The 23,516-nt window shown below is 55.2% G+C and overlaps 1 protein-coding gene across 1 annotated transcript; it reads right to left on the bottom strand.

Moving 5' to 3' along the window:
- Positions 1-1,406: 1,406 nt before the first annotated feature.
- On the bottom strand, positions 1,407-22,737 carry NDST1 (N-deacetylase and N-sulfotransferase 1). Its single transcript, XM_086852062.1, has 15 exons — positions 22,634-22,737; positions 10,063-10,967; positions 9,042-9,524; positions 8,746-8,833; positions 8,368-8,522; positions 7,119-7,304; positions 6,615-6,743; positions 6,274-6,456; positions 5,853-5,949; positions 5,578-5,701; positions 5,227-5,401; positions 4,845-5,015; positions 3,964-4,073; positions 3,122-3,224; positions 1,407-3,017 (listed from the first exon to the last, which is right to left on the bottom strand). Exons 2-15 carry the CDS (start codon positions 10,570-10,572, stop codon positions 2,898-2,900), a joined length of 2,634 nt encoding a protein of 877 aa, XP_086708188.1. The 5' UTR covers positions 10,573-10,967; positions 22,634-22,737; the 3' UTR covers positions 1,407-2,897.
- Between the last annotated feature and the right edge of the window lie 779 nt (positions 22,738-23,516).

Below are 23,516 nucleotides of genomic sequence, written 5' to 3' on the forward strand. Positions count from 1 at the left end.
GCAGACATTTCCCGCAGGGATTCACTGGCACATCCCCAACAGCCAGGAGGATACAGGACACGTTGGGGCATGGAGGTGGGATGTGTCAGGACAAGGATACAGGACGTGTCAGGGCACGCTGCGGGATTAATCAAGGTGCAGAAAGCAGCCATCAGGGATGGACCCAACCCCACAGCTGCTTGTGGGCTGGAAAGCCAGCCCTCACCATGGCCACCGTGGTCCTGCCTGCAGGCTGGGGCTGCCAAGGGCTTGGAGCATCCTCCTCTGCCCCTCTGGGAACTCCAGGAAGCTGCTGACTGCCGTCCACTGCCTCATGTAGCTCATGGAAGCTCAGAGCTGAGCAGGGGATGCCTTGGGGTCTCTGGTAGGACAAGGCTGCAGCAGGGACAGCCCCAGCAACCCCCGACCACAGCAGGGGAGCAGCTGAGGGTTTGAGCCCCAAGCAGGGATGGGGCCCTGCTGGCTGCAGTTGCCCAGCCTCTGGCCCTTGCCCAGCCAAGAAAGGATTTTGCCAACTTTGCACATTTTTGGCAGAAGCTAGAAAACATCACTGGTGCCAAGGCGGGTGACAGGCAAGGGGAACAGATCCTCCCTCACACAGGGCTCTCCTGTGGCCATGAGGGCAGAGACCTTCTCATCCTCCCAGGCACCCCAATAGCTACGGCACAGGGCTGAGCTGTGCTTATGACCCTGGTAATTAAAAAGCAATTAATTCACGACTAAGCTGAGCACCAGCTGGGCCCACCTGGGGCCAAGATAGAGGTTTCCTTGCACATCATCTGGGGCTGGAGGCCAGCCCCAGGCACGGCTTCTTCCTGGGCCTGGGGACACAAGGAAGGGAACCATGGCCTAGATGTGCTCCAGCATGGCTGGGAATTAGCAGCCTTTTCTTCTGGGCAAGCAGCTCCATCGTTCCCCCCAGTTCTCCCCCTGCAGCCCCCTCTCCTCCATCCGGCTGCTCCTTCGGCACCACACATCGTTTGTCACTCCGACAGGTTCAAACAAACCCGTCTGGGATTAATTAGGCTCAGTCTCCGTTTCCTGCAGCGCTTCGCAGGGGCCGGGCAGCAGAAGGCGGTGGGGAGGCAGCAGACGGGCGGGCAGGCTCGGGCAGGCAGGGACTGGATAATGGGGCAGAGGGGAGAAGGTAAGCAGGGACCCCCGGACCCCCAAATCCCTCCCCCGTGCTAACGCAGTCGGTGCTGGATGCTGTCCTGGGAAGAGGCTGTGGGCGCTGTGCAGCGTGGATGGATCCAGGACTGGAGAGCTGCTGCCACCTCGTGCATGGAGAGCTGCTCCCACACATCCCCTTCCTAAACCCCCCAAAGATGGTCCCAAAGGCAGCCAGGACTCCCAGGGGCAGGACTGAACCATGCAAGTGAGAGCCACAGGCAACAACCAGCAAGTAAAACCAGAGCCCCCCATTTATTAGCAGTTGGTTCAACAGGACCATACACCAGTGCTTGGGAGCCTCCCCCAGCACAGCTCCCATGGCCCCATGTGCAGCTACAGGGGCTCCTGTGAAACATCCAGGTGGGAACGCTGCTGCCAGGGGGCCCCTCACATGGGGGGTGAAACACATTCACCTCACTGCCCTGGCCCCACTCCAGCAGCACCCTGGGCATTGCATCCCCTCCCACGGAACTGCCGCCATCCCACATCCTGCGGGGCAGCTCCATCCAAGGGGAAATGTGGGCCCTTATCCTGGTAAACCCGTGATGGCTCAGTCTCATCTGCCAACAAATCCCAGGGCGTGGGAGAGGCTGTAGCTCTGTACAGCAGCACCGGTACAAAGATGTGTCTCCCGCTGGGAAACCTTCCCGTTTCCCCACTGACCTCTGTCCATGTCACGTCTAACAACCAAAGAGACCACGTAAAACCCTCGGGGTTTAGGTACAAATTGTGGCACTGAAGAAAAACACCTCCCTGCAAAATGGGAACCAAATGAACACCCTGCCCCCCTCCACCCCCGTAAAACCCAACATTATTAAAATACTTTTGTTTTTAATATTCAAGAGGTTTGAAGTTCTCAGCGTTCTTCTGATTGCCTTTATCCCAATGTCTGTTCTGTCCCCGAGCTCTCCTCCATGCCAGGGTGTGCTGGGCACCACTTGGCTTTACCACAGGAAACACCACATGTGTACAAGATTGCAGGATGGGCTTGGGGGTCATGAGCATACTGGGACCAGTATGCCCAGACCAGCATGCCAGCCCCTTCTCCTGCTAGGCCACATTCCCACCACACTGCCCATGGAGGGGCAGACAGAGGTTGAGGAGCTTGAAAATGATGACAGAGATGACAGAAGAAATTGTGCCCCTATCGCTGAAAGGAAAATCCACCTTGTTCTCAGCTTTTCCAAGTAGGTGCTGGGGGAATCCAGCAAACTCTCCTGTTTCCTGCCATGGGGCTGATGGCAGGAGTGGATCTGGGTTCCTCTGTGCTTTGGGTTTCCACCAACTCCATCCCTCTTCTCCAGCTCAGCAAAGCCACCACCAGTGCATCCAGAACAGCTCCTCCACCGTTGGACCAGGAGGTGAGGGACAGCTCTGGTGCTGCCCTCGGGCCCAGGGCAGTTGGAACCCATTTTGAGCAGAGAAAGGGGCAATTCATGCCACTTCCCTATGCCAGAGCAGGATGGGAAGGGACGAGGAATTAAAAAGGAAAAATAAAGAGATACAGGTGTGGGGCAGGCAGAGAGGTGGGAGCACAGGGATTGCAGAGTTGGATCACTGCTCAGACAGCCTCCAGTGGAGCCCTGTGCTCCTGGGGGTCCTCTCCAAGCCTCCAGTGATGCTGTGCGCTCCTGGGGTCCCCTCCAAGGCTGGGTATTGCTGAGAAGGTCCTGCTGGCGCAGGGTCAGCCCCGCTCAGGTATTGCTGGGGGGTGGCAGCAGCAGCTACCTGGTGCTCTGCAGCTCCTCCCGCAGCCAGGTGGGCAACGTCTGCCCCATTTTGTACAGGAGCTTGGAGAGCTCTATGTTATGGTCCCTGTAATAGTCCCGCAGGAAGGAGCGTGACTGCAACGGGAGAGCAAAGAGGAGCATCAGGGGACCAGCCTGGAGCCCACCACCCCAGCACAGCTCTGCTCAGGAGCAGCCCAGGAGGCTTTCTGCATACTCACATCTGAATCCATCTCGGGGTACTTCCTCCCTTTGCTCTTTCCCAAGCACTTTGTTTTCCCTCCATCCAGAAGCTGACACCAGAATCCTTTCTTTGGATCAAACCTGTGAAGCAAGAGCTCTGCCTCAGCCCTCTTATCCCCCTCACACCTTCCACAGACATCCTGTCCAGCAGGTCTCACTGCTGTCCAGCCCTGCAGAGGGCACTTCTCCACCTCTAGAATGCACAGTCCAGCTAACATCTTGTCATCAACCCCCTGGTACAACCCCTTGCAGCTGTGCAATAAGCAGTCCACCAAGGCTCATTCATTGCCCTGTTGAGGGAGCACAGAGTCTACTTGGGTTTAATTATCATTTTCTGTGGCACTTTTGTCCCTGGATGCCCTCAAGTGCCCCACAGCACCTGGGTGGACACATTTATAGGCAAGCCCTGGCAAAGGTAAATTATTATTTCTCTAGGAGCTCTGGAGGCTTCCCACAGTGGGGTTTATTAAAGGCTCAGAGCAAGGTGACACCTGCAGAGGTGCCACACAGCCAGCAGCTGCTCTCAGGAATGTATGAGGAGATGGAATGCCAGGGCTCAATACCATCATCTGCATCATAAATGAACTCCTGAATTCTGCTCCAGGAGCCCAGGGCTGCTCTTGGGCTGCCTGGAATCACCTCCCTGTGGTGTCTGGGTAAGTCTCAGGCAAAAGCTCAGCCTCATCAAAATCAACAGCAGCTCTGTGGAGAGGCCCAAGGCTGGGGGCTGCTCTGGGACAAGCTGGGTGTCCCCCAGGGCAACCCCCTGCGTGGGAGCAAAGGCAGAGTGGAGGAAGGAGAAGCTGGGGGAAGGACTCACGCCAGGGTCTTGTGATAATCGATGAAGTTGGTCACGCCGAGGAATTTCTGGACCGTCTCCATCACTTTGGCAGGTTCGGTTCGGAGCAGTTTGCCATCCAGCACCAGGATCTGCAGGGAGCAAAGCAGGGAGGTGAGGTGTCACTGACTCCTAGCCCTGCTCTCCTGAGGCCAAGAGGACACCTTTACCACACTTCTGATCATCTTGGAGCCAAATGCCACCAGCCAGCACAAGGACATCTGCTAAATACCAATGGGTGCTGCTGCTCCCCTACGCTGGATGTTGGGAAATGAAATGCAACTAAAGCCAGGGCCAGGGCCCACCCAGGACAACATCAGAGCTTCTGCTCAGGGCTACCCAGCCCACAGGGAGTTGGGATTGCAACACAGCAATTACACTAGCAGGAGGCAACTAATAAGGCTTTATAAGGTTAATCGACAGTGGAAAAATCGTTCAGGGATTGATCCCATACTCTCCAGCAGTGCTGCACTGTGTGGGTCACAGCAGGGCTGGCATCCAGCTCCCATGTTCCCTGCAGACAGCTGAACTATGGGCAGCTTCACCTGCTATTTTTGTCCTGTTCGATGCCGTGGTGACACCAGACAGGGGTCTATGGCCAAGAGTGTGAGTGAGTGTTGGGTGACCTCGCAGAGCCTGCCGTGACAACATCTTCATGTGTCATCCATCACCAGGTTCCCTTCTTGCACAGCACCTGCCCTCTGTCCCTTCTCCAAGTACTTTTACTCCTCTCCCCATGGTTTATAGGGTGTAAGAAAAACAACTCCCTTGGGAACAAGTCCTCATTGGACCTTGGATCCAAGATCTCTTTCCCCCACATCCTTGCTTGGGTGAGGGCTCTCCCTGGGTGCTGCCATCCCTACCTGGTTGGCGTGGTAGCTGTTGAGCCAGCGCTCGATGTGGGTGGCGTACCAGCCTGGCACCAGGCAGCGGTTCTGCAGGGTGCGCAGCTTCGGGGCGGCCTCGGGCCCCGCTGTGATCACCTCGTGGAAGGTGTACTTCAGGGCAACCGGGTCATCGTGAGCTCGCTGGTGCTGTCAGGCAGGAGCAAGGCAGGGTTGTCCCCAGGGTAACCCAAATCCTGGGCTGCCCACAAGGCAGAGGCTCCCAGGCCACCACAACGCGTCCTCATGCATCATGTTCAGCCAACTGGCATGGCATCTGCAGTCACCCCACACCCCAAACCAAGCCTCCTGCCCACCATCCCACAGGACTGCCCAAGCCAGGGGACAGGCAGAGGCTCACCTGATACCAGGAGTAGGCTCGATCTGCAGGGTTGATGAGGATGGTGATGACTTTGGCCTTGGACAGCAGGGCTGCAGCTCGCCGGGGAGCCACTTCAGAGTCAAAGTAGTTGGCACTTTTCTCAAAGTAGAAGTCAGAAGTGGTGTTGGAGGGGATGGGGAAGAATTCCATGTACCTGGGGGAGGCACAGTGTGAGGCTGGCAGACAGCACCACAAAATGGCCCCAGCACCACCCTCACAGGTGACATCTCAGACACCTGAAGGTGAAGAAGGGAAGCCCCACAGCACCACTGCTCCCATTCCCAAAGTTATGGGCACTCCCAACATAGTCCCCGCAATGCAGAGACCCACCAGTCGATGCCCTTGTGATAGTTGTGTCCGTTGAAGAACTGTATCTCCTCAAAGGTCTCTGAGCTGGGGTAGTTGCTGCTCAGGTCTGGGTGCATCCCCAGGAAGAGATAAAGGGCAGTCGTTCCTTTGGACAGACAGAAAGAGGGAGTTGACAAAGCCAAACCTCCCTCCAAGCTCTGCTTCGGGGCAGGAGGGCTGACAGAGGCCCTTTGGGAGCGTGGGGGTCCTGTCAAGCCTCCCAGCATGCTCACAGCACTGAAAGTGAAGGGAAGCACCTGTTTTTTGAGGCCCGATGATGAGAAGCTTTGGGAATCGGTCACAGGTCTTTTCTTTGGACCAAATGTCCTTGTGTCGTTTGTCTTCACAGGGATCCTGAAACACAGTGTGGAGGGTCAGGGACAGAGCAGCCTGCATGGAACCCCACCCCACTGCTCAGCCCTTCCAGCCTGAGCAGACACACGGGGAGGCCATCCTGCTCAGCACGCAGGACCAAGACTGGGCTTATCTCCAGGTCTACAGGACAAATGCATTTCTGGCACTGCCTGCAGAACCAGCAAGAGGTGTAAAACCACTGCTAACCCAAGGAATCAGAAAGAAATCCAGCTTGGAAGCTGCTCAAAGCAGGGCCAGCTATAACCCACTACCCTCTCCCACACAATAAACAGGGTCACTCTCCCTATTATAGGCACAGGGTACCTGCCACAGTGGGTCCTTCTCCTCAGAAAAGATCTGGAAGTATTTCTGTGCCAGCTGCACAGGGGGCAATGTCTGCAGCTTCAAGTTGGTCCAGGAGTTGAGGAAGCGGACCAGGTGCTTGAAGGTGTACAAGCCCAGGCGGTCGTTGCCGTAGTTGGACAGGTGGGTCATGAAGATGCTGATCTGTAGCCGAAAGGACAGAGCAGGGGTTAGTGGAGCCTCACCCAGCAGCCATCCCACAAATGGCCCCGCCCTGGCTGAGGACACTGGGGACATCTCCTGCAGCAGTGCCAGGACAGCTCTGCAAGACACCTGTCTGTCTCTCTCTGGGCAGTACTTACGGGGTTCAGGAGGACAGTCAGGAACAGTTCACCCCCGTTGATGATTTTGTCCAGCTCACTGGAGCCACCAGGATATTCATTGTAGAAAATGGTGTGTGTGAACAGGCCACAGGTTTGCCGGGGGAGTACCTGGGTGGGGAGGATAAAAATATATGGATGGAACAGGTGGAAAAGCCAAGACAATGAAATGGCCACAAGGCCTCCTCCAGGCTTTGAGAGCTGGGTCTCCTTCCCTTCCCAAAAAAATGGGGAACCAACCCCTCGGAGGCCAGGACCAGTTCCACTGCCCCTCACCACCCTTGACTTGAATCCATACACAGAAGGGAAAGATGTGGACAGATGGAAAAGCCAAAAACTGTCCTCACACATGCTTCAACCACGCAGGATGAGCAAGGGGGAACAACCCCTTCCAACTGCAGCTGCACAGAAACCACCTCCTGAGGTTCTGGTTTTGGTGGGGGAGGCAGGAGAAGAGAAGCACCAGAGACAGAGGCCAGCACCCACCATGATGCCATTGTGGATGAAGCCGCGGCGGTAGCGAGCGGGTTTCAGGTGTGGATATTCCTCCGTGCTCGTCACCCTGATGGACCAAACCTGCTTCCAAGCCTCATACAGCTGCACGTGGACAGGGTACACACCCGAGTGGTGGGGGGCTACAGCATACCCCATGTCAGTGGGGATGCCATGCTCCTACAGAGAAGAGAGTGTGGAATGGGTGACTGTAGAGACCCCAGAATCACAAACAAATCCCTCTCCATTCCCAGCTACAAACTGTCTAGTTGTGCCTCTGAGAGAGCCAGAGGCTGTGCCTCTGCATCCTCTCCTAAGCCTGTCTGACTCCACAAAAGGAGAGAGCAGCTATGCGGGGTGGATACCCAGTCCTCTGCTTCATTCAGACCATCCTCATCCCTGTCTTCTGCTGTCACCCACAGAACAGCCACAGACAAGTGTTGTGTGAAGAATGAGGAGATACAGCTATATAGGACAGTAGACTGGTTTATATCAGTAGATACAAAACAGCCTGGAAATTCTAAGCTGGAACACTGCCCATCCTACGTAGGAAAGGTCTGGTCTCTCTCTAATTATGCACCTGTAATTATCAGATAATAAATTAAAGTTAGGTTGAAGATCCCTCTCTTAGGCCCTAGGATCCAATTATTAATAGATCTGGCTTTACCAGTTTGGATTCAAGACAGCTGTCAGTCAATCACAGCATGAACTGTGTGTCAGTGCCACACTAAGGACAGCCCAAGAGGACAGAGAACCCCACACCAAGCTGAAGGTCAGAGCCTGCCTTTACAACCAAACATGTCCCTGACAGTTCAGCCTGCAGAGGGAGTTTCCATCAGCTGGAGCCTCCCAGCACAGCCACGGCTCCAGGATCCCACATCATCCCCCAGCACAGATTCACATGGTGCCAGGCTGAGCATCCCCCTGGGCAGCACCTCTGCATCCCCACAGTGCCAGGCCAGGCGGGCACGGCTGCAGGGCACAGACAAGGACGTCCCCTTGAACAGCCACTGTGTCAGCTCACTGCCACAGCAACAAGTTGCCTGCTGCAGATAAATCCTTTAGCTCTAGGTACTAGAGTATAAATGGATTTACCCACACAGTTGCAATGTGGGGGACATGACTTAACATCACCTGATCCCTCTGCTCCAGCAAGCAGGGGCATTCCCTGGGAACCTTCTTTGCTTCTCTTCTACCATCCTCCCCTCACCACCAGCAACCCCACCAGTGACATCTTACTCACGACAGCGAATTTCTTGTTTAAGGTCATCTGCTCGGCGAGAACTGACTGGTTATGGAAGAGGTGAGGCTGCATGTGGCTCCACATGTGGGGGAACCACCAGAACTCCTTCACATAGGACAACAGCAGGTCATCACCTTCGTCCTCAGCATCAGTACCTGTGGCATGACAATTGCTGTCACCACTGAGCACAGGGAGCTGTGTGAGCAGCTGGGGCAGAGGGAGGGGCAGCCCCTCTTGGTGGTCAGGTGATGGAAGAATTGGGTGGGATGCCCGAGGACTCTCCTACAACCCGGACAGCACCTTCTTTGAGCACCAAGTGGTGCCCCAGCACCAGCTGTACAGCACCCACAGGAGAAGCAGTGCCCTTGCCCTCCTCACCTGTGTGGAAGAATTTCCCTGAGTATCCCAGGTTGAAGGTGAAGTTCGGGATGTGGGTGCGCAGCTCGTTCTGTGTGTCAAACAGTGCCTGGGAGAAGGGGAGAGAAAGCAAGGTGTCCTCAGCACGTGGCCTCAGGGACAGCTGCCACATCAGGGCAAGCACCAATGTCCCTGAGTGCTTTGCAGAGGGGCTCTCAGAGGGACAGGGGAGACTCTGAGGGTAGGAAAATTCATCTCTGGAGCATCCTTGAGCAAGCACAAGTGTCCAGCCCTGCCCACCCAGCCAGGAGACGCACCTTGACATCTTCCACCTTCATGCGTGTGCCCTCCTTGCCCACAAAGATGTCATCGATGTCCACAAGGATGTAGCGGTCAAGGGGCAGAGACAACCTCTTGCCCGTCAGGAAGGAGACAGAGTCCACAAAGACCAACTTGTGCAGCCAGAAGTTGAGGTTGTTGCCGAAAAGCACTCTCTGAATGCCATCGTGGAGGCCCAGGTCCTGCATCACAGTGGTGTGCAGTGCAGCATCCACGCTCATGTGCGGGATGGACTCGGCTGACTTGGTCTTGGCCAGGAGGACGGGCTCGTAGGTGGAGTGGTTGGACTGGAAGACAGTCCAGTCCTCCCCGGGGAGCACACCCTTCTCCACCTCACTGGGGCGCGTGATGTAGAGCAGGGGAGACTTGGGGTTGATGCTGCAGTCCTTCAGCGCCAGGTTGGAGTGGAGAAAGAGTGGGAAGCCCTTCAGCTGGGCACTCAGAAGGCTGTTCTCATTGGCCTGCATGGGGAAAATGGGAGCTACAGGAGATGGGACACTGGGGACAAGGCAGGGGCTCACAAGGAACACCAGCAGCCACAGCAAGAGAGGCAGTGGCTCACCACCCCTAGAGATCCAGGTTCTGGGTTCCCCCCTTCCTCTCTGGAGCATGGAGTACCCTCATACCCCTCACACACTCAATCCTGCTCATGTCCTATGTGCAAAGTGCCCCAAGGCTAGAAGCCCTGGGCAGAAGGGCTGCTGAGCACAATACTTGTTCATGCTTTTGACAGGCCCCAGCAAGGGCCGCTGCTGGAAAACAAGTGCTCAAAGCAACTGGACTGATCCCAGAAGGGCGTTTTTTCCATCAAAATCTCCAAAGGCCACAGCCCTTCCAAAGGGAGAGAGCTAAGATGCTGCCCTCTGCTAGAAGCCTGTGCTCCATACCAACTCATGCTGCTTGCAGAAGGCACTGGGAGGGCAAAGTCCTTGTGGGGCAGCAGGACCCCAGGGCTCACATCTAGCCATGGATCTTGGTTTGCCCCATGGAGCCCCTTACCTTGAAGAAGCCGATGATGCCCACGCCATACTCCACACAGTACTTGTCCAGCAGCTCTCGGTTCCAGGCATCCAGGTTGACATACTTGAGGATGTTCTCGTAGATGATGAGCGCAAAGCGTCCCCGGTCCTTGTCGGTCAGCGTGGGCATGTCCCCCTTCCCTGGGGCAATCTCTGTCCTGTATTTGAAGCGACTCGACTCCAAAATGGCCACAATCTCCTGGCCCAGCTGGGAGTAGAGGCTCTCCACAAAGACCAGCACCAAGGGGTCCGTGCGGGAGGAGTCGGCCACCTTGAGGGTCTTCAGTGGCAGCAGGCGGGAAGGGGCGACCTTAGGCTCATCGCAGTCTGGCCCCGCCACGTCCCCAGAGGGCTCCAAGCCCCTTTTCCACCCATATAAATAATAAGCAGAGATGAAAACACTGAGCAGGCAGAAGGCAAAGAGCAGGAGCAACACCACCTGCGGAGAGAGCTGCCAGATACCCCGCCGGGCCCTGGCCAGCACAGTCATCCTTGCATCCGCTGGGTGAGGTGGGGTCCCTCTCCCCTGCCCGCCCCCTCCCCTCACGAGCCCCGGGGAGGGGAAGAAGCAAGCAACCAACCAAAAAAAAAAATTAGGTAAAATCAAATTGAATACTACTAATAAATTAAAATACTAGCAGGCCGCCTGTGCAGGCTCTCTCCCCTCCAGCAGTCGGGCGTCCCTCGCTGTCTGCTTCATGTCACCATGGCAGAGGCACCAAGAGTCCCCTTGCCGAGCCAAAATTCCTGTGGTGATGGCAGCAGCGGCAGCAGCAGCAGCTCCATGGCCTCAGCGGGGCGAGGGGGCGGCGGGCGGCCTCGGCGCGGCTCGTGGTGGGAGTGTGGGCATGGCGGATCCCTGCTTCCCCGGCTCCACACGGCTCCCTGAGGGAGAGAGGGGGGATGAGAGGGCAGGGACAGCGCCAATGCTGCCGATGTTATTTCTGCCAGCCCCACAAGAGTCCTCACGAGCTTGCCAGGCCTTGCCACAAGAATACCACGAGCTCCCGATGGCTCCAGGGATGCAGCGGGAGCGCGGCTGTGGGCGCACCTGGAGTGCAGGGGCATCACCAGCTGCTGTGGAGGGGAGCCCCCAGCCCCCTGTGAATCTCTGGTACCTCAAGCAGCTGGAGAAGCAGCCCCGTTCCTCCCTGTGCCCAGCAGGAGCTGCACTCTGCTGGGGACAATGGGCGGTGGTCTGAGACCCCCAAGGCCCAGCTCAGGGCTTGTCTGCAGCATGGACAGACAGCAGGACAGAGCTCTCCTTTGCTTCTAGTTAGTTTTTAGCTAGCTGAGGCAGAGAAGTTTCCTGGACTGTTTTTTTCCTTTTTTCCCTTTTTTTCCTTTCCTTTTTCTTCTCATTTCTGTTTTTTTCCTTTCCAAGATTTTTTCTTGGATCTGTTCAAACCTGCTGTGGACTGAAAATCCAGACAAACCCAAGGAGCTCATGCCTGTGGCCCACCAGGACCTGAGTCTTGGCACTTTCCAGTGCCAGAGGGACTGATAAGAGATTGAGTGAGCTGAGCTACACCCCATGGAAAGAACTTTTCTGTATTTGCCATCTCTTTGAACATCGAGAGGTTTGTTGTTTAATATTATTCAGTTTCTGTAAAATAAACAGTTTTTTCCACTTTTCTCCAAGAAAATCTTTTTCCTGAACCAGATGGGGCAGGGGCTACCTGAATTTGCTTTCTGGAGGTTCCCCATTCAGAGGTTTTCTCCCAGATTTGCCCTAAACGAGGACAAATACAATTATTGGGACATGAGAGCCACCAGCCAAGGTCACCAAGACGGGCACGTGGGAGTGTCCACGTGGAGCCAAAGGGACTTTGGGAATATTTTTGCCTTCCCTGTGAAAGGCTCGTTTGAAAAAAGAAAAGGAAAACAATGAGCACTGCTTGCCAGAAGGTGAAGCCACCTGGGGGACAGACCAATGAGGCAAATGTGTTTAAGGATAAAAAATGACTCACCGTGCTGTCCTCAAACTCACTACCAGTGCTGGGGACAAGGGCAGGAGTCCCTGCTCCTCCCAGGGAGAGCTCTCTGTGCCCTGCCAGCACCGTGGCTGAGCACCCTCCCTGCTGACACCAGCCAGGCTCCTAACAGGATTAAATGTGGCCGGCTGAGCGGCACTGTGCATTACAGGCTGGGGCTTGGCAGGGTAATCCTGTCATCCCTGCCCTTCCCAGCAGCAACTCCTGCTCCAGGCAGCGCTTCCCAACCCTGCCGACATGGCACTGCTCCAGCCAGGTGTCTGCAGGTGCTGCTGGCAGCCAGTCTCCTTCCAGCCTCCATCACTGTCTCCTCCTTCACCTTCTCCACGACACAGCAGCAACCTCCCCCTGCTGGCTGTGCTGGGCATGGAGGAACACCCGGGTTTATCCATTTGTGATTTATCTTTGTGCACATGGATCATCTCCAGGCATGACCAAGAGGGATGCACCTTCTCTCCTTACCCCCCTTGAGGTGTGTTCTCCCTGTTCCACCTCACTCCTGCCCCTCCAGCATCCCTGAGACAATAGACCTGCTGGGGTTTTGGGACAGGGCACTTCTCCAGGTCTGTTGATTTTAGGGATGTGCTTGTGCAGAAGGAAGCTTCTCTGCATCTCCCTGCCTAGGGATGCAGAGAGCTGGGGATGCATTATCCAATACCCTGGCTGTGCCATCCCACTCCCTCTCCATTTCTTTCATCTGCCAGGAGCAGTGGGTGCTGGCAGCTGCATTCCCAGAGTGACAGGCGGGCAAATGGCAGCAGTGGGTTTGATGCCAAGCACCAGAGCCAGCAGCTGATGGACAGGACCATGTGTCCATCTCTGCACCACCTTCCATGAAACAGGGAAGAGGGCTCTGATCACCTGCCATTTCCAAGGGTGCTTCATTAGTCCATTCTCTCCTAGGAACTTTTAATTACTGGTACTTAATGACCAGCTTTGGAGACAGCATCTCTGGCCAGACACTGGCTGAGCCTCCCCAGGCTACCATGTCAAAGCCTGCCCAGGCAGGGGGCCAGCACCAGATCCCCAAATAGAGCACCCAGGTGTGAGCTAGGACCAGGATGGGCAGCATCCTGCCCCAAGCACCTGCTGGTGTGGCAGGAAGCAGGCAGGAATCCTGCTCTGCCGGTTCACTGCCAGAGCAAACCCTCCACGGGGAGGATGCCAAGGGCTTTGGGGAGATGCTGCAGGGTGGGGATGCTCCTGCCCAGGGCTTTCCCCGTGCAAGTGGGTGCTGGCTGCATCCTGCCCAGAAAACCCCTGCACAGCCCCAGCAGCGGTGGGAGAATTGACAGCTCATTGCCAGAGAAGGAAGCAGGTTCATGCCCAAAAGCACAAATCAAGTCCTTGAGACCAACAGCTTTTCTAAAACAAAAACAAGATGGTAAAATTTAAAAAACCACAAGACCTGGCAAGGTGACAGCGGGGTCAAACTTCCTTTTAACCTGATTTTTAGATGCTGCTCAGGTGCCTTTTAAAACCACAGCGGTTATTTAAAAGGCACCAGCTGGAAATGTCAGCCTGAGTCCCACACACAGACCTCAGGCCCCCAAAATCGGCGCTGGCAGGCTCCCATCAGCAGGCGGGTGCTCAGCCACAGCTGCACATCGAGGATCCTGGAAGAGCCCTGGAAAATGCTCTTTTCTCCTGGCTTTCTGAGCAATGCCCTGGCACAGACTCCACTGGAGAGGAGGCTCAGTGAGGAGGCTTAGCCACTGTGCTCTTAATCCGGCTGCCCTGACAAACACAATCAGCATCCAAGCAGCTTCCCAGCGTGGCTGGGAGCCCGGAGCACCCTGCGGAGCCGGATCCGACCCCAGGACGGGCAGAGAGTGCAACCAGGGGACAGGGAAGCCCTTTACTATCAGTGCTTCAAATCTAAGAGAGTTGCAGGAGGAAGGGAAAAATGTTTGAAAAGCTTTTCAAAACCCACCCCCTGGTGCAGTTTGGGGATGGTGGTTTCCTCCTGCCCAGACTTATTTTCCACAAATACTGCCTGGGGAACCACTGCACCTCCGAAAGTCAGGGAGGCACCGGATGGGATGAGAATGAATGAAACCATCTCCATTAGTGGCTTACAGCACTCTTCCTTTAAATACCAGTGAGATTTTGCAGGGATGCAATGGAAGGATAAAATATAAGCAAGGAAGTACAAACAGATCCGGAGAAGAGGGAAGGGTCAGTGATCCCAGAAGACAACCACAATAGGGTTTGATTTATTGAGGGGTGGAATAGGTCTGGCTGCAGGTGCAAGCAGTGAAGATCAGGCAGTTCACAAGTCCCATCTGTTGGATAAATCAACTGTCCCAAGCCCATGGCCCAGAGACGAGAGGGGAGCTCAAAACCACAGGCGTGACAGAGCCAGAAACTGCTCACACACTTCTCCTGCACCACTTTGGAAAGGGTAGAAGGGGAGGAGCAGGCATCCTCTGTCATGCTGAAGACAATCCAAGATTTTGTGCAAGAACCTCGGTCCCCAATTCTAGCAGCTCCCAAACCTCCAACATCCAACCCACAGGGATGAAGCCACATCCTAAACAGCACAGCCATATGGGTCACCCTGCTCCTCTCCTGCAGGGCACTGGCACCTTTTGGATGGGCACCCCTGCTTCTCACTCCTCATCATTGCAGGGAGAGACCCACCACTGCTGGGTAATCACCTCATCACCACCATGCCAGCTCCACTTCCCCAAGTAAGCCAGCCCTGAGGGTTAAGCATGGATGGAGGAGGATTTAGAGGCAGGATGCTAAATTGCATTGCACAGCTCAGCGATTTGCAATCACTCCTGCTCGCTCCAACACTTCCCTTCCCCTATTCAACCACTGCAGGGAATGTGGACAGATCAGCCCCACCTACACATCTGCTGCATCTCCCATTTGAAAGCAAAAGGCTACTGGAAGGTCTAAATTTGGCCAGGCTGGGACTTGGGCCCCCAGCAGGCGAACAGTGCTCATCCAAACCTATCTTCTGTCTCTCCCACACCTTAGTCACCCTCACCAGCATCCCCAGAGATCACTAAGTGGTGGCCTGCAGCCCTGGAAATCAGCACTACGTGTAAAAGATGCACAAAAGGCAGCCAAATTATTATTAATAGGTTTAAGTTTTCTCTAGAGGGAATCCCCTTCACTCACTGGTAATATTTAGAGGGCTACAGATCTAAAACCACTGAGCTAAGCATGTCCTTAGAGAGGAGATTAATGCCATCACATTATTCAAGAGACAACTGCAAGCTCAAGACAGGGGAGGTTGCTTTGAAAATGAAAAAGTAACTGGCATGAAAAAATGGCCTTTAAACACCCACCTCTGCACCGCTGCCTTTATCAGCTCTAAATGACAGTGATCCCAGCTACGACTGGAAATATCTGCAGACAGTTGGAAGCACTGGCAAGAGAAGAGAGCTATCTCAGGGTGTGAAGGACCACTGTCTGTCCCTGTCCCCATCTCCTCTCCACCCATCCACAACTGGACCCAATGACCAAGAGAAGGCACCATCAGGAGATGATCCCCTTTACTGTGCTGCAAGGTGGTGTGATGATCCCACCAGAGTGCTCCTGGAGCTGAGGCACAAGCCCTGTGCCACAGGAGACAAAGCCATAGCAGCCCAGGAAGAGAACTCAGCATAAAAACTTCAGCCACTGGAAAAACCAAGAGTTTCTCCTGGTGATTGCCACATCCTGACAGCCTGGGTGAGCCTTTAGGATGGGCCCAAGAGACTTGGACAGAGCGATGAGCTGTAGGGCATCCATTTGCCTCCTGCCAAGCTGGAAAACCTGGGTGCCTGGGCAGGGGAGAGGGATGTGGAGAGGACAGAGAGGAGAAAACCCAGAGAAGGAGACAGAGGAACAGAAAGGAGCTTGTCCCAGTCACCCAGTTGCCTGAGGTCTTGTAATGCCAGATAAGGAGCATCTTAGTGGTAAATTACATAGGCTGCTTAAGTGCTTTGCAAACAGTAGTTACAACCTACCAGGGAGGAAAAACACCCTGCTCAGGAAGAGAGACAATCCCAGTGCTCCTTTCCTGAGGACACCAGCCTTCTGCTGGTGCCCAAGAGGTGCCAAGTTAAAAATGGACGAGGGCAGCCCCAGCAGCTGACCTTGAGACCGGCAGTGACTGGCAGCCACTGGTGCTGCTCCCACTGCAAGCCCACCTGGCTCGGCTTCTCCCCTTCATGCACAGGCTGGATATGACCAAACACAAGGGAGTATCAGGAAAACTCATCCATGATTTATAAGGTCTGGAGAATTTCCACCCTAGGAGGATTTCAGCAGGAAAATTCTCCCTTTTCCTCGGCCTTTTTTTTTTTAAGATCTGATTTATAGAGCCTGGCCAGAAATGAGCAGTTGGAGCATTCACCTGGACTGCTGAACCAAGCTTCCCCTTGACACTTCACTCCCCTCTGGAAATAAACCTCTGGCTCTGTCTGCCCACGACCTTCCTGCTCCAGGGGGAAAGAAACTAATATGAGCAATGAGCCCAGTGGAAGTGGTTAAGAATTTTCACTTTTAAAAAGTTATTTTTAGTCAAAGTGTCCAGCTCTGGAAGCAGCATTTTTTTTTTCACCCAGAAAGCCCTGTTAGCACTTCAGTTTTGCTCTAAAAAATAAAAGTAATGTTTTTCTCAGGTTTTCTTCAAAAAAAACAATCATGAGAACAGCTCACTCCCTGCAGAGGGATGAAAAAGCAAGGTTCAGTGTGTGGCATGTATATGCTGAATTTTTAGGGGAGAAAAGACCTGAATAAATCTTTAAAAAAAATCTAAATCCCTAAAAACACAGTGAGCTTTCTGGAAGCCCATGATTAAAACTTCTCATGGCAGAACAGCTGGCAAGCCAAACTGGAGGGTTTCTAAGACTAGCTCTAGCAAACCCCCCATCTCAAACCCACATCCCAGGGTCCTGTACCTGCTAATCCCCATCTCCCACGCCGTTCCCCAGTCCCAAGGTGCCCCAGCCCTGTCAGTGAGGCTGTACAGAGGAACCCTCTGCAGAGGTCACCCCATTTCTGATCCTGGGGCACCAGTGGCTCCCACCCTCCTTGTCCTCAGCATCCGGATCTGGAAGAGCCATCTCCCAATACCCACATGAAATCAGTCTCCTCCACAAACTAGGCCAGCAATTAGCAGCAGTCATTAGTTCTCCTATGCCCCAGGGACACTGGGGTTGGGCAGCTGATCCCTCAGCACTGATGATCCCCAACAGCATCCCAACAAAACACCCCAACACCCCACATCCAGGTTATGGTCTGGGTTGTGCCACTGCAGTCCCCCCCAAAAAAGCTGAAGCCCTTCACAGGTGACTCCTCCTCAGGGGTATTTTTTGTCCTTGAATCAAGGAGCCTTGGAGCAGAGCTTGGGGAATTCTCCCAAACCTTAATTGAAAGAGGCGCTTAACGAGGAGAGTTTCTTTTGTCTGTTAATTGAAACAGGTTCTTACCGACAAAACTCTCCATGAATTTTAAGTGAGTTTGCAGGGGGAAATAATCCACTCAATGAATTAGGTTTTCCTGCTTCGAAATGTGCCGTGTCGGTTCCTGTGGCTTTCCAAGCACCCAAGAGCCTTTCTGGATAATCAGGGTCTGAATCCCGAATATTTTAAAAAGAAAAAGGATGAGGGGAAAATAATCTCACATGCATTTTTATATTTCACTGGAGTGGCAGCCTGCTCTCTCACAAGCAGGTCACACAAGGACTCCTACCCAAAAAACCCCACGGATTTAAAGCCTCTCGATGCCACCTTTTGCTGCCTCTTGACACTTGGCTTGGCTAGACTTTCCCTGCAGAGATGCTGGTCCTGCCCCAAGTGTGAGGGTGACACTGGATCTCAGAGAGCCTTGAGGCAGCAGTGATTCCCTGTGCCCAGCAACAGCAGCACTGTGAGCCCCACGGGATGGGCCAGCTTCCTTTCCTTGACAGCTTCCCAAGTTGGTAGGAGAGCAGAGCCATCCTGCCATAGAACTGCCAGCTGTTCTGGGGAGCACAGGCTGCCCTGTGAGTGCTAATCTGGCCCCAAACCAGCACTTTTGCAAAGCAGAATCCATAAAACCACAGCATGAACCAGCTCACACAGAGACACTGACTCCCCCGCCAGTGCCCATATTCCAGAGAAATCCCTGCAAGGATGGAGCTGCTCCCTCCTTCCAGCTCCCCAGGACGCTCCTGTCAGACCACATCCATCCTGCCTGATGCCCCAGTGCTTTGCTGAGCTGCCTCTGACCTCCACTTCCCTGCAGTCTGCCAGGACAGACGCTGCCAGGAGCCCAAAGCACCCACAGGGCCAGGTGCTGGCAGCCGGTGTTGAATCAGAAGTCAGAGCAGTCCCTGCCGTGACGTGGGTGTGTTCCCACGATGGCTCCCAGGGTGGCAGGTCCTTTGGGAGGGCTGGGCAGCACACACTGACGCACAGGCAGGACGCTTCCAGGGCCAGCAATGCTCCAAGGTCATGGCCGGGACACGCTGGAGGTCAGATCTTTTATTAGACCCATGGACACAGTTGGAAAAAGCGACACATTTTGGCCGCGCAGGCATTTCTCAGGCCCAAGAGCACATCTGTTTTTTCCTAAAGGTATTAGTTAGGCTAATAAAAGACATTACCTCTGCATGTAAACTTTGTCACCCTTAAAATGTACCAGAGGCTGCAAGGCTCAGCAGCCCAGGGAAAACACAGGGAGCAGGAACAGGCACAGAGCACAGGGGACACTTGCAAGATTTGTTTTGTTTTCAACCCCTAGAACAGCACTGGCAAAGGCCACACTTGCCCCCAAGAAGCACAGCTGCTGGCATCTGAGCTGCCTCTTGCCTCCCCTATTTTCCGTCTGAGGCTGCAGGAACTTAATGGCATGTCCAGGAGAAGTATCTTGCTTTGGTTTCCCTGCTCCAGCATCAGCTCTGTCCTCTCCTTCTCCTCTACAGGGGCTCCAAGGCAAACAAATGCTTGAGGAACCAATCTGTCTTGCCCCACCTGCACCAACTCCTTTCCTCCTGGCCTCAATCCCACTCTCCGACGCAAATCCAGAGACCAGCAGTGTACCAGCACAGAAAGTGATGGATCGAGGCTGATGGAGAAGACTGAAAATGGCCCTTGCCACATGTCCAGGCACTGAGAGTACTCACAGCCATACTTTAGGACTGCACGGTTAACACTTTTTTTTTAATGCATTCCCTTTCTTTAAGAGCTCCAAGCCCTGGGGCTGCAGGGTTGTACAAGGCTGTGAAGATGCAGACAGTGTTGGGAAGAAAGAGGAATACTCGGTGAGGTGCTGACAAGTAGCTAGAAGGTATCTGGGTTTTGCCAAGAGATGGGAAGCAGAGCCAGAAGAGCAGCAGGTTACCCCGAGGAGCAGCAACATCCTAAGGGCTGTCATCCTTCCTAAGCATACCCAGAGCTTTGGGATGAGACACACATCTCCCCATGTGGCAGAGGGAGCTGAGCCAGACACTCCTCACTGTGCATCCAACCCTCAACATGCCCAAGCTCAGAGACAGGAAACACTTCTTCCCTGCTTTACAACACTGAATGTAAATTCCAAGGTATTTTGCATATCTTGCAGAAGCAGAACAACAGGGCAGAGGTCCTAGAAGAGAGCCTTGATCTCTCCAAGACAATCTCCATATCTACAGCTTTGACCAGATCAGTAGGAGGGCTGAACTCGGGACATGGCCACTATAAATACCAAGGCAGTTCCTCTTGGGATACCTTCCATTTATGGATCACTTGACCTTCCTTAACCCCTTTAGGAAGGCTTGTCACCTAAAGGTAGTCCAGAGGATCCTGTCCCCTTCCTGTGCCAAAACGCTGCAGCAAGGTCCTGGTTTTGGGGAAAACATGGAAACCAAGGTGCTCCCAATCCCAGCCCCACAGCCGCAGTCACACACGGGATTTATAGCTCGATATTGATTAGTCTTCTGCAAGCTCTGCCATTACAGTCGGTGGCTTTTGCAGGAAAACAGTATGAATCATAAGCTACAGGCCACCAACTCTCCGTGTTGGCAGGGTGTGACTCATCCAGCCCTTCCAGGGCTCCGGCACGAGGGCTGTCCTGCTCCTCCACACCTGGGGACAGGCACAGACTGGGCACAGGGGGCACCATCTCCCACTGGCACCTGCAGACTGGTCACAGCCCCCAAGGTTTATAGGTGGTCTCCAAGAAAGCAGCATCCCATTTTCCCTCCACTGAGGTCCTCCTGACCGTATGTCAAGTTCCAATACCACCAACATACATGTGACAATGGCACAGAGCAATGCCACCACCTCAACCAAAAACACACAGAGAAATCAAGGGCTGTCATGAGGTCCTGAAGTTGGAAGGGTTGGAAACACAGGTAAGACAGACTGGAAACCCCTGCCCTATGAGGCCATGAAACAAACACATGACATAGGAACTTAGTATCTTGCTTCTCTTAAGCCCTAATCTTATTCTGGCAAGCTCTACCTCAACAGCCAAAAATAAAAAAACAACTCATTAAGGTACATCTTAATGAGTAAAAAATCCCTTTTAACCAAAACACTCCATGACTCTGCCCCAGAGTACAGAGAGACAGAAGAGCAGCTCCATCTCCCCCATGCAATCAGAAGCTGGCCAAGATGGGATACCTTGTGAGACCACAGCCTCTGTCCTCAGCCCAGCACCCAGAGATATCCCAAAATCAAACCTGCTTATACAAGCCTGTGGAAAGAGAGGGGAAGGTGCTGATGGTGACACTCTGCAGCAGGGACACACAAGGCTGTGCCATACTTCACCATGACACACTACTGAAGAAAATATTAATCATTCCCTCTTCATTCCAGCCTGGGTTTTGACTTATGAGGTGTCTTCTTCCTTCAGTTTAAATTACCACCAACAGTGTATTAAATGTCCTGTTCTACAGTACTGACAGAAACACAGAGAATGGTGGGGAAAACCCAAAACAACCTGTCAGGAAAAGTCTGTTTTCCTGTAGGTTGTTGGGATGGATTTTCCAATCCCATCCAAACAAAATCATACCAGATGCACCAGCTTCCCAAAGGCACAGGAAGAGGGAAGGACTCTGTGTGTGTGAGCTTCCCCACCAGCATCTGTGTCCTGTGCCAGCAGCTCCAGGTTGGAAGGGGAAAATCTGGGGGCTAGAGGTGGTGGGGTATCATGGCATGTACTGGGGCTGGGTGAGGTGACCCCAATGGATGGCAAGGGGAGGTCATGGCTTCCCCATACCCACACATGAATGCCCCAGCCATGGAGGAGCACTGGGAAACATGAGTTTGGCATTCACTGGCCTTGCTCACAATGAACACTGACACCGCCAAAGGGAAGATGCTCAGCCATTCTGCCAGAGGCCAAGAGCATTGGGGGTTTATTTTCCTGCTATATCAAGCCCTGCACGTTTTTTCTATTGTTTAATTTCCTTCTTCTCCACCCACAGCAAGTTCACTCAGAAGAGAGGAACTTATTTCCTATTGAATTTGTCCTGGTTGTTTTATTTGGAAAAGGACAGCTTCCTCAGCTGTGGTCCCCATGTGTAGCCGAGAGGTGCAGGCACAGGGCTGCTCACCTCCCCATCCTTACCAGCCCAGCCCCAGTAAAAACCACTCTCGAGATGTGAGTAACAAAGATGCTGCTTTGCTGCAGGAAGAGCTGCTGTTCCAAGGCTGCCGGTGACAAAGGGGCACTGCAAGGTGCTGGTTTCCCAACCCTGCAAGCACGGTTAGTGGGAAGACAACCATCCCCATGGTGTGCTTTGGCAGCAGCTGGCTGGGATCAGGGGACAGGAGAGTCCCGGTGCTGGGATATGACTGCAGCGCTGGGAGCACCCGCCTCGATGGGAAGTAAAGTCTTCCAGGTGATGCCAAAGGTCGCCCAAGATGGTGTGGCTTCTGTGCTGCCAGGCATCAGGGACTGCCCCCATCTGCGGGGGACAGCCTGCCTGTGCACTGGTGGAGGCAAACCCAAAACACTTGGGTAAGTAATACACACAGCTATGTACGAGAGGCCCAGGAGCTCACCAGCGGCAGAGAAAATGCCAGGACCTCTTCCAGAGGGGGTGGTGAGGTGCTCCACAGGAAGGCCAGCCAGGCTGGGCAAGCCGTGCCATGCGCAAGGTGTGCACCTCCAGGTGCCCTGGCTGCTCTGGTCCTGCACGATTTTAGTTACCACCACTCGCACTCCTCGGGAGCGAGGACGCCCCGGGCCCCGCACCCCGCGCCTGGCGCCGTGCTGCAGCTTGGCCTCGACTGCTCCTCGGCGGTGCCCGGGAGCGGCGGGGCCAGAGCACCCCCGGGCACGGCGCGGCCTCGCCGCCTCGACCCCCTCGGCCCGGCGGGGCCGCGGGACGGCTCGGGGCCGGGGGGCTCCCCGCCGGACCCCCAGCTCCGCCCGGGCCGGCTCCTCCCGAGGGCACCGGGCCGTCCCGCCGTGGGCACGGGCAGGGGGTGCCGCCGTTCCCGGGGCACGGGAGGAGCCGCCGGGCCCGGTCCCCGGCGCAGCCCGGCCGGGGCGGTGCGAGGCCCGGCGGCCCCGGCCCGCGCTGCCGCCCGCCCGCTCCCCCGCCCGCCCTTTGTCTGCGCCGCCGCCCCGCTCGGGCCGTACCTGCCGCGGCCGGGCCCGCTCCGCTCCGCTCCTCTCCGCTCTGCCCTGCCCTGCCAGGCCGCCGCCGCCGCCCGCTCCGCCGGCCCGGCCCCGCTCGGCGCGTCCCGCCCGCCGCCCGGGCAGGCGCCGCCTCCGCCGCCCCCCGGCAGCACCGCCCCGGGGGCCGCGCGGGGCTCCGCGGCTCGGCCGGAGCCGGGGCCGGGCCGGGACAGCGCTGAGCGCAGCGCCGGGGGCAGCGCGGGGCTTGGGGCTGCCCCCGCCACACGTGCCCTGCCCAGCGCAGCCCCCCGCTCCTCGCCCCCTCCGGGGCGAGCGAGAGTCGGGCGATAATCCCCGGCGGGAGGGCTCAGATCCCCGCGCCCGGGCTGCCTGTGATGATCCGTGCGCCCAGCGATGCTCCCACCAGGCCCCCACACTCCCGCTGTTTCCCGGGATGAGCACGATGGGATGCCCAAAGGGTACGGCCCAGGCTGTGTGTTTGGTTTAAACCGGGGTGTCAGTGTGGGAGTGTGGGCTCCTACACAGAGCCTTTTCATCCTTCCCCCAGTGTGCACACACCCGTTTGTGCCAGATATTTAAAGCCAGTCAAACCTGAGGTCGCCCCCAGCCTCCTCCCCATCTGCAGAACTCAGGTGTCATTTCAGTGTGCTGGTATCACATCGTTTCAGTTTTTCCTCCCTGACTTCAAAACAAGATCAAGGGCCACATCCAAGTTACTGGCTGACTTCCCCCAGCCTGCATGCACACACACAAAATTCCCTTCATTCCTCAGAGAGGGGGAAAACGAGCCGCTCCATTCCTGCCCTGCCCTCGGAGGCTGCTGGGGACTGTGCCGGCGTGTGGAGACACGCTCCAGTCCAGAGTTAATCACCCACACGAGCCG

Source organism: Cyanistes caeruleus, chromosome 15 (assembly GCF_971803275.1).
Source record: "Cyanistes caeruleus chromosome 15, bCyaCae1.hap1.1, whole genome shotgun sequence".
Lineage (NCBI taxonomy): Eukaryota > Metazoa > Chordata > Aves > Passeriformes > Paridae > Cyanistes > Cyanistes caeruleus.